Source organism: Panulirus ornatus, chromosome 55 (assembly GCF_036320965.1).
Source record: "Panulirus ornatus isolate Po-2019 chromosome 55, ASM3632096v1, whole genome shotgun sequence".
In the NCBI taxonomy this organism is placed as follows: domain Eukaryota; kingdom Metazoa; phylum Arthropoda; class Malacostraca; order Decapoda; family Palinuridae; genus Panulirus; species Panulirus ornatus.
This window is the reverse complement of record NC_092278.1, coordinates 16,671,697-16,685,425: the sequence shown is the minus strand read 5'-3', so window position 1 is coordinate 16,685,425 and position 13,729 is coordinate 16,671,697. Positions and strand designations below refer to the sequence as shown.

At 40.6% G+C, this 13,729-nt stretch overlaps 1 protein-coding gene across 15 annotated transcripts in view; it reads right to left on the bottom strand.

Moving 5' to 3' along the window:
- Rab3-GEF (Rab3 GDP-GTP exchange factor) overlaps window positions 1-13,729 on the bottom strand; it is a 356,394-nt gene that overhangs the window by 124,686 nt on the left and 217,979 nt on the right. For all 15 annotated transcript variants that reach the window (XM_071692889.1, XM_071692877.1, XM_071692876.1 and 12 more), the window contains 2 exons: window positions 517-653; window positions 131-289 (listed from right to left, as the gene is read on the bottom strand). In XM_071692889.1, the coding sequence (XP_071548990.1) occupies window positions 131-289; window positions 517-653 (296 nt within the window). The remainder of the gene's footprint in view (window positions 1-130; window positions 290-516; window positions 654-13,729) is intronic.

The window sequence follows — 13,729 nt, the reverse complement described above, 5'->3', positions numbered from 1 at the left end:
GGAAGAGATCATATTAAACACACTTGAATTCAAGTACTCAAAATTGCTCATTAAAAACAGAAATATACAATGAAATGCAACAGAAAAACAATTAATTTCTCAACCTACAGTTTTGAAGACAAAAACTTACAACATCATTAATATGATCATCTGGTCCAATCTTTCTCTCTAGAGTGCGGTTGAGGCCAGACACAACCAGCATGCGATAACTCTCATCTTCCATAAGTTTCCTCACTCGATTCAGTTTAAGCCATCCAATGCCTTCCCCTTCTATCACCTGTGTCAATACCTTGAAAATATACATAAATGCAAACTGCTTGAGTAAACAGTTGTGATAGTTCACAAAAAATTTGTGATCATACCAGCTACTACTCTGTCCATCTAAGAATATGTGAGGTGAAATCTATATGTAAAGATCAGTAGCATGTGAATCAGATTTTTATTTTTAGGTAATTCTTTCTATAGGCTCTTATATCAGTAAAATGAACATATGTAATAAACAATAAGTTCTCATACATCTTTTAAGAAGGCTTGATTCTCTGACGCAGATGTTGTTCTTTGTTCTATGGTTGCAATTTTGTTTAATTCAGCACGCCTCTGGGCTGAGACAGAGTGTCGAATCAATGAAGATTTCTCCACTAATCCCTTACGTCCTGCAAAATGTCAATGCATACAATCTATCAAATGTTTATAAGCGTATGCATTATTTTCTTATGAAGACCTATACATACTTCTGACAATGAATTTGGTCGAACTGTAAAATAAAATCCACATAACTGAATTAGCAATACACAATTCTATTCAAACTGATGCTCAAATTAAACAACTCATCGTAAAGGGTCCTAAATACAGCTCCTCCAAATGCGTGTGATAGGTCACCACATAAGAGGCTTTTTTCTAACTTCCACAATGAAATGTATCCACTTCCTCATCACTGGTCAGAATTTGCTGGTGAATCTATACAGCAGATTTCCAGATCTACAATTGACTTAGAGGCTTCATCCAGAGCTCATCAGCACTGGTTAATAATCAGTTACTTTTTCAGAATGGAATTTTCCTAGCAACATATGATACTCCTAGTCACTTTCACAAATCAGAATAAGACGCCCTGATATAGCAACATGAATAGCATTTGTTTGAAATTATAAAAGTATTTCATACAGAAAATCATACATTATGTATATTTTGTCACATTCATTCTCATGACTCTCAAATACCAAAATGCATCACCTAGTCTGTCTCATAGCAGCAAGAGTTATATAACAGGTACAAGGTGACAGCAATCTTATTGTACTCATCTTATGATGATCATCAAGGTGAAATCAATTTAGAGATACTTTTTACTATACACTGTAACTGGGTGCTATGTGAAGAAAAATGAGCATCATACTCATGACAGTACTTCATTTAGGGGAGCAGAAGGATACAGGCTGGGGTGGTGTAGCAACAGAATGATTCTCTGGAATTTGTGGTGAGACCCTTATGATTATATATCATTTCTTAGCATGTATATGATACATTAATACTTAAAATTATCAATATAATTAATATTGGAAGCCATTATAAAATTTGTCAACTTACACTGCCATTATTGGTTAAATTTACTCCAATACTAATATTTCTTTCATTACTAGCACATAATTAATATTCTACTCAATATCCTAAATTTTGGCATTCTACTAGCACATGTTCATAATAATAATATTGCAAATGTTAGTGTCACATACTGGGGAAAGTCTCTTCTCCACTAAGTGACCATGGGTCATCTCAGTTTGAATAGTCAATAAAGAGTTTTTGTCTCAAGAAAGCATTTCCCGTAGAAAGAGGAAGGCCATACTTCAAGGTGGTGTTGTGACTTTCATGAATACCAGAAGAGACTCATATAATTAGCATCTTCAATGGAAAATCTTCTTAGACTTGTTTTGCTATTTTTTAAATTACGAAAGAAGAAATTAAACTCAACATAGGAGATTTTGCAATCAAAAAGATTCTCCACTGGATTTCTAATTCCTGCAACTCTTCCAAGTTCACTCCAGAAGATATCTTTAACATACTATTCTCTACCAGGAATACATATACAAAAACATGATGATCATTCAAAACTTCATACTTGAATTTTACAACCAATATTCTTGAGCTCACAAACCTGTGGTTAAACATGTTTTTAGTCCTCATCTTTAACTAACTTTCATATCACTTATCCCACATCCTGCAAGCTTGATTCTCACAACCTTCACCCAATTCTACTGATTAGAAAACTTAAAACATCTAATTCTTCTTTCCTCAAGTTGTCTACAACTTCCATACTCTTATGTTCATTATTCATTCCTTTTGCATTCCACCTAACTATTCAAACCTATATATCTTACAGAGAGTGACTGCAGGTAGGCAACTTTCAGCTGAAGCCAAATGCCCCTTGTGTCGAAAAATTTGCAAAAATGAGGTTGAGGTCCCAAGCCTCAACCACAGGGTTAGCAAAAGGGACAGGAATTCCTGACTAATTAAGAGACTTGCAAACCTAGTGTTTTAGACATCTGGGAGGGAAATTTGGCAGCAGATGGAACCATGGAAGCGGAAGTGAGTCACAGGGTGAGGGAAGGGTGAAAATTCTGGGAGTGTTGAAACGTGTGGAAGGCGAGAACATTATTTCGGAATGCAATAATGGGTGAGTTTGAAGGAATAGTGGTTCCAACAATATTATATGGTTGCGAAGCGTGAGCTATGGATAGGGTTGTGCGAAAGAGGGTGGATGTGTTGGAAATGATATGTTTGAGGACAATGTGTGGTGTGAGGTGGTTTGATCAAGTAAGTAATGAAAGGATAAGAGAAATGTGTGGTAATAAAAAGAGTGTGGTTGAGAGAGCAGAAAAGTGGGTGTTTTGATATGGTTTGATCACATGGAGAGAATGAGTGAGGAAAGATTGACAAAGAGGATATATGTGTCAGAGGTGGAGGGAACGAGGAGAAGTGGGAGATCAAATTGGAGGTGGAAGGATGGAATGAAAAAGATTTTGAGCGATCAGGGCCTAAACATGCAGGAGGGTGAAAGGCGTGCAAGGAATAGAGTGAATTGGAATGATGTGGTATACTGGGGTCGATGTGCTTGTCAATGGATTGAACTAGGGCATGTGAAGTGTCTGGGGTAAACCATGCAAAGTTGTGGGGCCTAGATGTGCAAAGAGATCTGTGGTTTCGGTGCATTATCCATAACAGCTAGAGACTGAGTGTGAACGAATGGGGCCTTTGATGTCTTTTCCTAGTGCTACCTCATGCACGTGCAGGGGGAGGGGGTTGTCATTTCACGTGTGGGGGGTGGCGACGGGAATGCATAAAGGCAGCAAGTACAAATTATGTACATGTGTATATGTGTATATGTCTGTGTATGTATATATATTTATACATTGAAATGCACAGGTATGTATATGTGTGTGTGTGTGTGTCTACGTGTATGTATATGCATGTGTATGTGGATGGGTTGGGCCACTTTCGTCTGTTTCCTTGCGCTACCTCGTTAATGCAGGAGACAGCGACAAAGTATAATAAAATAAAATCAATAAATAATATATATATATATTTTTTTTTTTGCCGCTGTCTCCCGCATTTGCGAGGTAGTGCAAGGAAACAGATGAAAGAAATGGCCCAACCCACCCCATACACATGTATATACATACGTCCACACACGCAAATATACATACCTACACAGCTTTCCATGGTTTACCCCAGACACTTCACATGCCCTGAATCAATCCACTGACAGCACGTCAACACCGGTATACCACATCGATCCAATTCACTCTATTCCTTGCCCTCCTTTCACCCTCCTGCATGTTCAGGCCCTGATCACACAAAATCTTTTTCACTCCATCTTTCCACCTCCAATTTGGTCTCCCACTTCTCCTCGTTCCCTCCACCTCCGACACATATATCCTCTTGGTCAATCTTTCCTCACTCATTCTCTCCATGTGCCCAAACCATTTCAAAACACCCTCTTCTGCTCCCTCAACCACGCTCTTTTTATTTCCACACATCTCTCTTACCCTTACGCTACTTACTCGATCAAACCACCTCACACCACACATTGTCCTCAAACATCTCATTTCCAGCACATCCATCCTCCTGCGCACAACTCTATCCATAGCCCACGCCTCGCAACCTTACAACATTGTTGGAACCACTATTCCTTCAAACATATCCATTTTTGCTTTCCAAGATAATGTTCTCTACTTCCATATATTCTTCAAGGCTCCCAGGATTTTTGCCCCCTCCCCCACCCTATGATCCACTTCCGCTTCCATGGTTCCATCCGCTGCCAGATCCACTCCCAGATATCTAAAACACTTTACTTCCTCCAGTTTTTCTCCATTCAAACTTACCTCCCAATTGACTTGACCCTCAACCCTACTGTACCTAATTACCTTGTTCTTATTCACATTTACTCTTAACTTTCTTCTTTCACACACTTTACCAAAGTCAGTCACCAGCTTCTGCAGTTTCTCACATGAATCAGCCACCAGTGCTGTATCATCAGCAAACAACAACTGACTCACTTCCCAAGCTCTCTCATCCCCAACAGACTTCATACTTGCCCCTCTTTCCAAAACTCTTGCATTCACCTCCCTAACAACCCCATCCATAAACAAATTAAACAACCATGGAGACATCACACACCCCTGCCGCAAACCTACATTCACTGAGAACCAATCACTTTCCTCTCTTCCTACAAGTACACATGCCTTACATCCTTGATAAAAACTTTTCACTGCTTCTAACAACTTGCCTCCCACACCATATATTCTTAATACCTTCCACAGAGCATCTCTATCAACTCTTATCATATGCCTTCTCCAGATCCATAAATGCTACATACAAATCCATTTGCTTTTCTAAGTATTTCTCACATACATTCTTCAAAGCAAACATCTGATCCACACATCCTCTACCACTTCTGAAACCACACTGCTCTTCCCCAATCTGATGCTCTGTACATGCCTTCACCATCTCAATCAATACCCTCCCATATAATTTACCAGGAATACTCAACAAACTTATACCTCTGTAATTTGAGCACTCACTCTTATCCCCTTTGCCTTTGTACAATGGCACTATGCACGCATTCCGCCAATCCTCATATGTATATATATATATCATTATTATCATCTTGCTTTGTCACTGTCTCCCACGTTTGCGAGGTAGCGCAAGGAAACAGATGAAAGAAATGGCCTAACCCACCCCCATACACATGTATATACATACACGTCCACTCACGCAAATATACATACCCATACATCTCAATGTACACATATATATACACACATAGACACATACATATATACACATGCACACAATTCACACTGTCTGCCTTTATTCATCCCCATCGCCATCTCGCCACACATGGAATAACATCCCCTCCCCCCTCATGTGTGCAAGGCAGCACTAGGAAAAGACAACAAAGGCCCCATTCGTTCACACTCAGTCTCTAGCTGTCATGCAATAATGCCCAAAACCACAGCTCCCTTTCCACATCCAAGCCCCACAGAACTTCCCATGGTTTACCCCAGACACTTCACATGCCCTGATTCAATCCACTGACAGCACGTCGACCCTGGTATACCACATCGATCCCATTCACTCTATTCCTTGCCCGCCTTTCACCCTCCTGCATGTTCAGGCCCCGATCACTCAAAATCTTTTTCACTCCATCTTTCCACCTCCAATTTGGTCTCCCACTTCTCCTCGTTCCCTCCACCTCCGACACATATATCCTCTTGGTCAATCTTGGTCAATCTATATATATATATATATATATATATATATATATATATATTATACAGCATCTATGTGTTTGTTTGGTCAGCATTATGTTTGCATGGGATGGGGGGAGTCTGTGTGTAGGAATTGCTAAAGTATGAGGCAGGGATAAGCTTTGGAGTGGTATGGGTGGATAGGTTAGGTCTGGAAATGTTGCAAAGAAATGAGTAAAAGCCATGTTGAGATACTGGGAGGATCTCTGTTTCATTTTATAGGCAGTGAGTTTTTGTGATTGACAGGCAGCCAGTGATTGCTCTGAGTGCTCATTTCATGTGGTTTACTGCTTTGTTATATCAAGTTTTGAAAGTCATGTGAGAGTTTTGAGTAGAATGGATAAAATGTCTGTAAAGAATGCTAGGGAATTCTTTTTCTTGTCCTGGTCTGGTACTAATTTGTATTCTAAGTCCAAATAGTTTGCAAGGTGCGTTTTTGTTGATTTGGAGAGTGAATGATTTTTGTGTGTCATAAATAGCACCAAGAATAGCTGGTGTTTTGTTCAGTGGAAGTGACTGTCCTTTCAAAATAACTGAAGGGTGTGAGCTAGATTCATGTCTGTCTGGGATTAGAAGAGTGACTCAAGACTCTTAGAAATGCAAACACTCTGTTATTGGTGAACAGTTGTTCCAATTATGTAACATACTGCTGCAAATCTGATGATGCTACTGATATGTCAATGTGTTATGAGGTAAATGTATGGTTGTTTGCATATGAAAGAACATTAACCCTGAAGTTTGATCTAAGTAATGGGAGGTCATGAAGGAGGAGACTGAAAAGCTGGAGAGGACTGCTCCTTGGGGAAACCCCACTGTAGAATCTAAGTGTGTTAGAGGTAAATCCATCGTAAGCTGTGGATCATGAATTTGAGTGCTAAGCCAAGTGGAATTGTGGGCACTGTTGCTGGCATCTCACTACCCTTTTTGCTTAGTAATGTCTTTGAGTTAGCAAAAGACAGAAGGCAATTACTCCAGAAAATGAGTTAGAAAATGTGTGTTCTTCAAGCATCTAATGTTCCTGATAGGTGCAGTCCTTGCATTAAGAATGAGTTCCTCAGAGAATCATCAGTCCCTTAGATAAAGCATCTGTCCTCGAAGGGGTGCAGTGTCCCACAATCTTAAAACAATCTTCTCAGGAGATTTCAAAAGAAAATAAGACAACTCATTCCCCCATATGGGCAAAAACATTGGTAAGTCTAGCAAGAAAACTGGTGAACAAAGATGATGCTTAAAAAAGGATTAACTCGAACCTGGATCAATCATTCACTACTGCCATCAATGCAAACATGGCAGCCATAAACCCTCCTCTCACTGATTACACAAAACATCATAGAAACAAAATCATCTTTTCCTTCATCTACAATTATTTCACTAAGAATACACATCAACTGTGACATTCTGGTCTTAAATACATTCATAAGTTAAAGCTGTTCAAAATGAAGAAAATAATGAAAAAAATATTCATACATGAGATTCAGGATAACTACGCAATAATCTACAAGAAGTCAAATGGTATATTCAATAAGCTAATAAGTTCAGGAAATATCTGGGTTTCAAAGCAAGTTATAGAAACCTGCAGTTCACAGCAATGTTATTCAAGCTCATATCATAAGTCCATTCGCTCTCTTTTACAATAACATTATATAATTTTACTCTGGCATTAGGCCGCTGAGGGGGCAAAATCACACTATACTATGAAAATACTCTTCTAGAATCTTATCAAGCCTGATATTACATAAAAGTTCTACCTAAAGCTTAGTTCTTAACCAAAAATTAAATGCTGAAGCTCAAAACTGAAGACACTGCCATTCTGAGTTGAAAAAAGAACTCCACCACTGCCTGCGTCATCAAAATAGTTAAAGTATTCATTTAAGAAACTCATCAACGCACCAATGCATTCCTTAGGATATTCCCTAGCACCTACACACCATTTCTGTGAGGAACACCACAACACATTAAAGTGAAACAGTATCATCATAACAAAAAGATGTGAATGTCAAAACTCATGGTGAAAATATGGCAGCACCAACATATCTCAGTAACCTCTTTTTGGAAGGTAAAAGGGAGCAAGTGTCTCAAACTTAACTTAAACTTTAATCTCAAGATACTGGAGCTCAGTATTCCCAAAAACAATGTGAGGCACCAGAAGGGATATAACCAGACACCCCACATCCTCTCCTTATCTACAACTTTGAAAAGAGTAAGTACAGGATGAACACTCCCTCATTTGTGTCTCCATACTCTTAAGTTCTGTGCTTAATTGGTCCTCTTTAAAGAAGCAACTGGGTTTTCAAATTTTGAAAAGATTTCCTCTGTTAAGTGGAGTCCTGTAAGCATTCCTCTCCTTGCCCACTTTCTCCTTTATTTTTCTGCTTTATTTTTCTGCCATGTAGCACATACAACACAGATACAATGTGTATCCTTGGATACAGGAAGGGTCTAGCTCTCAGGGGAGGGCAGAGGGGTTTGTCTGAACTTATATCATTAGTGTTGGACTCTATGTTCAAGGGGCTCCCACACTGGAAGGAGGTATTTTTCAATTTCTAAACCCAATTTACAATCACTGCATTCACTACTTCTTCGCTTGGCTTGTTTCAATCTTCTTCAGTCGTTTTCTGTTACTAGAAAAGTATTTCCTCATACATGATGTAACTTCTTTTTTGCATAATTTCCTGTTATACTCTATTGTGTAAACACGCATACACATATATTTCTTCATGCTCAACTGCTGTTTCCCACATCAACAAGGTAGCACCAGGGACAAATGAACAAAGGCCACATTTGCTGATATCCATTTTCTAGCTGTCATGTGTAATGCACTGAAATCACAGCTCCCTCTCCACAACCAGGCCCCACAGACCTTTCCATGGTCTACCCTAGCTGCTTCACATGCCCTGGTTCAGTCTAGTGGCAGCATGTCAATCCCTGTGTACCACATTGTACCAGTTCACACTATCCCATGCACCCAATTAACCCTTCAGCATGTTCAGGCTCCAATCACTTAAAATCTTTTTCACTCCATTCTTCCATCTCCAGTCTGATCTCCCCCTTCTTTTCCCTTCACTTCTGACACACACATCCTCTTAGTTAAGCTTTCCTTTGGTTGGGGTGGTGTGCAAACTGAGACAGTCAGGGAGAGTGGCTTGGTGAAGAGAAAAGAGGTGGTGAAATCCTTGTGGAAGATGAAATCCGGCAAGGCAATGGGAGTGGATTGGATTGCAGTTGAATTTATTAAGAAAAGGGGTGAATGTATTGCTGATTGGTTGGTAAGGATATTCAATGTATATATGGATCATAGTGCAGTGCCTGAAGACTGGTGACATGCATGTATAGTGCCACTGTATAAACGCAAAGGAGATAATAAAGGTGAGTGTTCAAACTACAAAAGCATAAGTTTGTTAGTAAGGTTATTAGGTACACTGGGGTTGAAGGTCAAGTCAACTGGGAGGAAAGTTTGAATAGAGAAAAATTGGAGGAAGTAAAGTGTTTTATTTATCTGGAAGTGAACTTAGCAGCAAGTGGAACCATGAAAACAGAAGTGAGTCATACACATTTGTCATTTCCCGCATTAGCAAGATAGCATTAAGAACAGAGGACTCAGCCTTAGAGGGAATATTCTCTCTTGACCCCCTTCTCTGTTCCTTCTTTTCGAATATTAAAAAATGAGAGGGGAGGATTTCCAGCCCCCTGCTCCTTCCCCATTTAGTCGCCTTCTACAACATGCAGGGGATACGCGGGAAGTATTCTTTCTCCCCTATCCCCTCAAAGGCCCAGTCCTCTGTTCTTAACGCTACCTTGCTAACGTGGGAAATGGTGAATAGTATGAAAGAAAGAAATGGCAACCCCCTACCCCTGCATGTGCTCGAGGTAGCGCTAGGAAAAGACAACAAAGGCCACATTTGTTCACACTCAGTCTCTAGCTCTCATGTATAATGCACCAAAACCACAGCTCCCTTTCCATATCCATATAAATATTACTATACTTTGTCGCCGTCTCCCGCATTAGCGAGGCAGCGCAAGGAAACAGACGAAAGAATGGCCTAACCCACCCATCTACACATGTATATACATACACGGCACACACGTACATATATATACCTATACATCTCAACGTATAGGTATATATGTACACACCCAGACATATACATATATACCCATGTACATAATTCATACTGTCTGCCCTTATTCATTCCCGTCGCCACCCCACCACACATGAAATACCAGCTCTCCCCCCTCATGTGTGCGAGGTAGCGCTAGGAAAAGACAACAATGGCCACATTCGTTCATACTCAGTCTCTAGCGGTCATGTATAATGCACCGAAACCACAGCTCCCTTTCCACATCCAAGCACCACAAAACTTTCCTAGGTTTACCCCAGACGCTTCACATGCCCTGGTTCAATCCATTGACAGCATGTCCACCCTGGTATACCACATCGTTCCAATTCACTCTATTCCTTGCATGCCTTTCACCCTCCTGCATGTTCCGGCACCAATCACTCAAAATCTTTTTCACTCCATCTTTCCACCTCCAATTTGGTCTCCCACTTCTCCTCGTTCCCTCCACCTCTAACACATATATCCTCTTGGTCAATCTTTCCTCGCTCATTCTCTCCATGTAACCAAACAATATCAATACACCCACTTTTCTGCTCTCTCAACCACACTCTTTTTATTACCACACACCAATCACTTTCCTCTCTTCCTACACTTACACATGCCTTACAACCTTGATAAAAACTTTTCACTGCTTCTAACAACTTGCCTCCCACACCATATATTCTTAATACCTTCCACAGAGCATCTCTATCAACTCTATCATATGCTTTCTCCAGATACATAAATGCTACATACAAATCCATTTGCTTCCCTAAGTATTTCTCACATACATTCTTCAAAGCAAACACTTGATCTACACATCCTCTACCACTTCTGAAACCACACTGCTCTTCCCCAATCTGATGCTCTGTACATTCCTTCACCTTCTCAATCAATATCCTCCTATACAATTTCCCAGGAATACTCAACAAACTTATACCTCTGTAATTTGAGCACTCACTTTTATCCCCTTTGCCTTTGTACAATGGCACTATGTAAGCATTCCACCAATCCTCAGGCATCTCACCATGAGTCATACATACAATAAATAGCCTTACCAACCAGTCAACAATACAGTCGCCCCCTTTTTTTAATAAATTCCACTGCAATACCATCCAAGCCTCCTGCCTTGCCGGCTTTCATCTTCCGCAAAGCTTTTACTACCTCTTCTCTGTTTACCAAATCATTCTCCTTAACCCTCTCACTTTGCACACCACCTCGACCAAAACACCCTATATCTGCCACTCTATCATCAAACACATTCAACAAACCTTCAAAATACTCACTCTATCTCCTTCTCACATCACCACTACTTGTTATCACCTCCCCATTAGCCCCCTTCACTGATGTTCCCATTTGTTCCCTTGTCTTACAGACTTTATTTACCTCCTTCCAAAACATCTTTTTATTCTCCCTATAATTCAATGATACTCTCTCTCCCCAATTCTCATTTGCCCTCTTTTTCACCTCTTGCACCTTTCTCTTGACCTCCTGCCTCTTTCTTTTATACATCTCCCACTCATTTGCACTATTTCCCTGCAAAAATTGTCCAAATGCCTCCCTCTTCTCTTTCATTAATAATCCTACTTCTTCATCCCACCATTCACTACCCTTTCTAATCTGCCTACCTCCCATGCTTCTCATGCCACAAGCATCTTTTGCGGAAGCCATCACTGCTTCCCTAAATACATCCCATTCCTCCTCCACTCCCCTTACCTCCTTTGTTCTCACCTTTTTCCATTCTGTACTCAGTCTCTCCTGGTACTTCCTCACTCAAGTCTCCTTCCCAAGCTCACTTACTCTCACCACTCTTTTAACCCCAACATTCTCTCTTCTTTTCTGAAAACCTCTACAAATCTTCACTTTCGCCTCCACAAGATAATGATCAGGCATCCCTCCAGTTGCACCTCTCAGCACATTAACATCCAAAAGTCTCTCTTTTGCATGCCTGTCAATTAACATGTAATTAAATAATGCTCTTTGGCCATCTCTCCTACTTTCATACATATACTTATGTATATCTCTCGTTTTAAACCAGGTATTCCCAGTCACCAGTCCTTTTTCAGCACATAAATCTACAAGCTCTTCCCCATTTCCATTTACAACACTGAACACCCCATGTACACCAATTATTCCCTCAACTGCCACATTACTCACCTTTGCATTCAAATCACCCATCACTATAACCCGGTCTCGTGCATCAAAACTACTAACACACTCACTCAGCTGCTCCCAAAACACTTGCCTCTCATGATCTTTCTTCTTATGCCCAGGTGCATATGCACCAATAATCACCCATCTCTCTCCATCCACTTTCAGTTTTACCCATATCAATCTAGAGTTTACTTTCTTACAATCTATCACATACTCCCACCACTCCTGTTTCAGGAGTAGTGCTACTCCTTCCCTTGCTCTTGTCCTCTCACTAACCCCTGACTTTACTCCCAAGACATTCCCAAACCACTCTTCCCCTTTGCCCTTGAGCTTTGTTTCACTCAGAGCCAAAACATTCAGGTTCCTTTCCTCAAACATACGACCTATCTCTCCTTTTTTCTTTTCATCTTTTTTATTTTGCTTTGTCTCTGTCTCCCGCGTTAGCGAGGTAGCGCAAGGAAACAGACGAAAGAATAGCCCAACCCTCTCACATACACATGTATATACATACACATCCACACACGCAAATATACATACCTATACATTTCAACGTATACATATATATACACACACAGACATATACATATATACACATGTACATAATTCATACTGTCTGCCTTTATTCATTCCCATCGCCACCCCGCCATACATGAAAAATAACAGCACCCTCCCCCCAAAAGTGCGAGAGGTAGCGCTAGGAAAAGACAAAAAAGGCTATTTTCGTTCACATTCAGTCTCTAGCTATCATGTAATAATGCACCGAAACCACAGCTCCCTTTCCATATCCAGGCCCCACAGAACTTTCCACGGTTTACCCCAGACGCTTCACATGCCCTGGTTCAATCCAATGACAGCACGTCCATCCCAGTATACCACATCGTTCCAATGCACTCTATTCCTTGCACACCTTTCACCCTCCTGCATTGTTCAGGCCCCGATAACTCAAAATTTTTTTCACTCCATCTTTCCACCTCCAATTTCATCTCCCACTTCTCGTTCCCTCCACCACTGACACATATATCCTCTGGGTCAATCTTTCCTCACTCATTCTCTCCATGTGCCCAAACCATTTAAACACATCCTCTTCTGCTCTCTCAACAACACTTTTTATTACCACACATCTCTCTGACCCTATTATTACTTACTCGATCAAACCACATCACACCACATATTATCCTCAAACATCTCATTTCCAGCACATCCACCCTCCTCCACACAACTCTATCCATAGCCAATGCCTTGCAACCATATAACATTGTTGGAACCACTATTCCTTCAAACATACCCATTTTTGATTTCTGAGATGATGTTCTCAACTTCCACACATTCTTCAATGCTCCCAGATCTTTCGCCCCCTCCCCCACCCAATGATTCACTTCCGCTTCCATGGTTCCATCCCCTGCCAAATCCACTCCCAGATATCTAAAACACTTCACTTCCTTCAGTTTTTCTCCCTTCAAACTTACCTCCCAATTAACTTGTCCCTCAACCCTACTGTACCTAATAACCTTGCTCTTATTCACATTTACTCTCAGCTTTCTTCTTTCACACACTTTACCAAACTCAGTCACCAGCTTCTGCAGTTTCTCACACAAATCAGCAACCAGCGCTGTATCATCAGCGAACAACAACTGACTCACTTCCCAGCTCTCTCATCCACAACAGACTGCATACTTG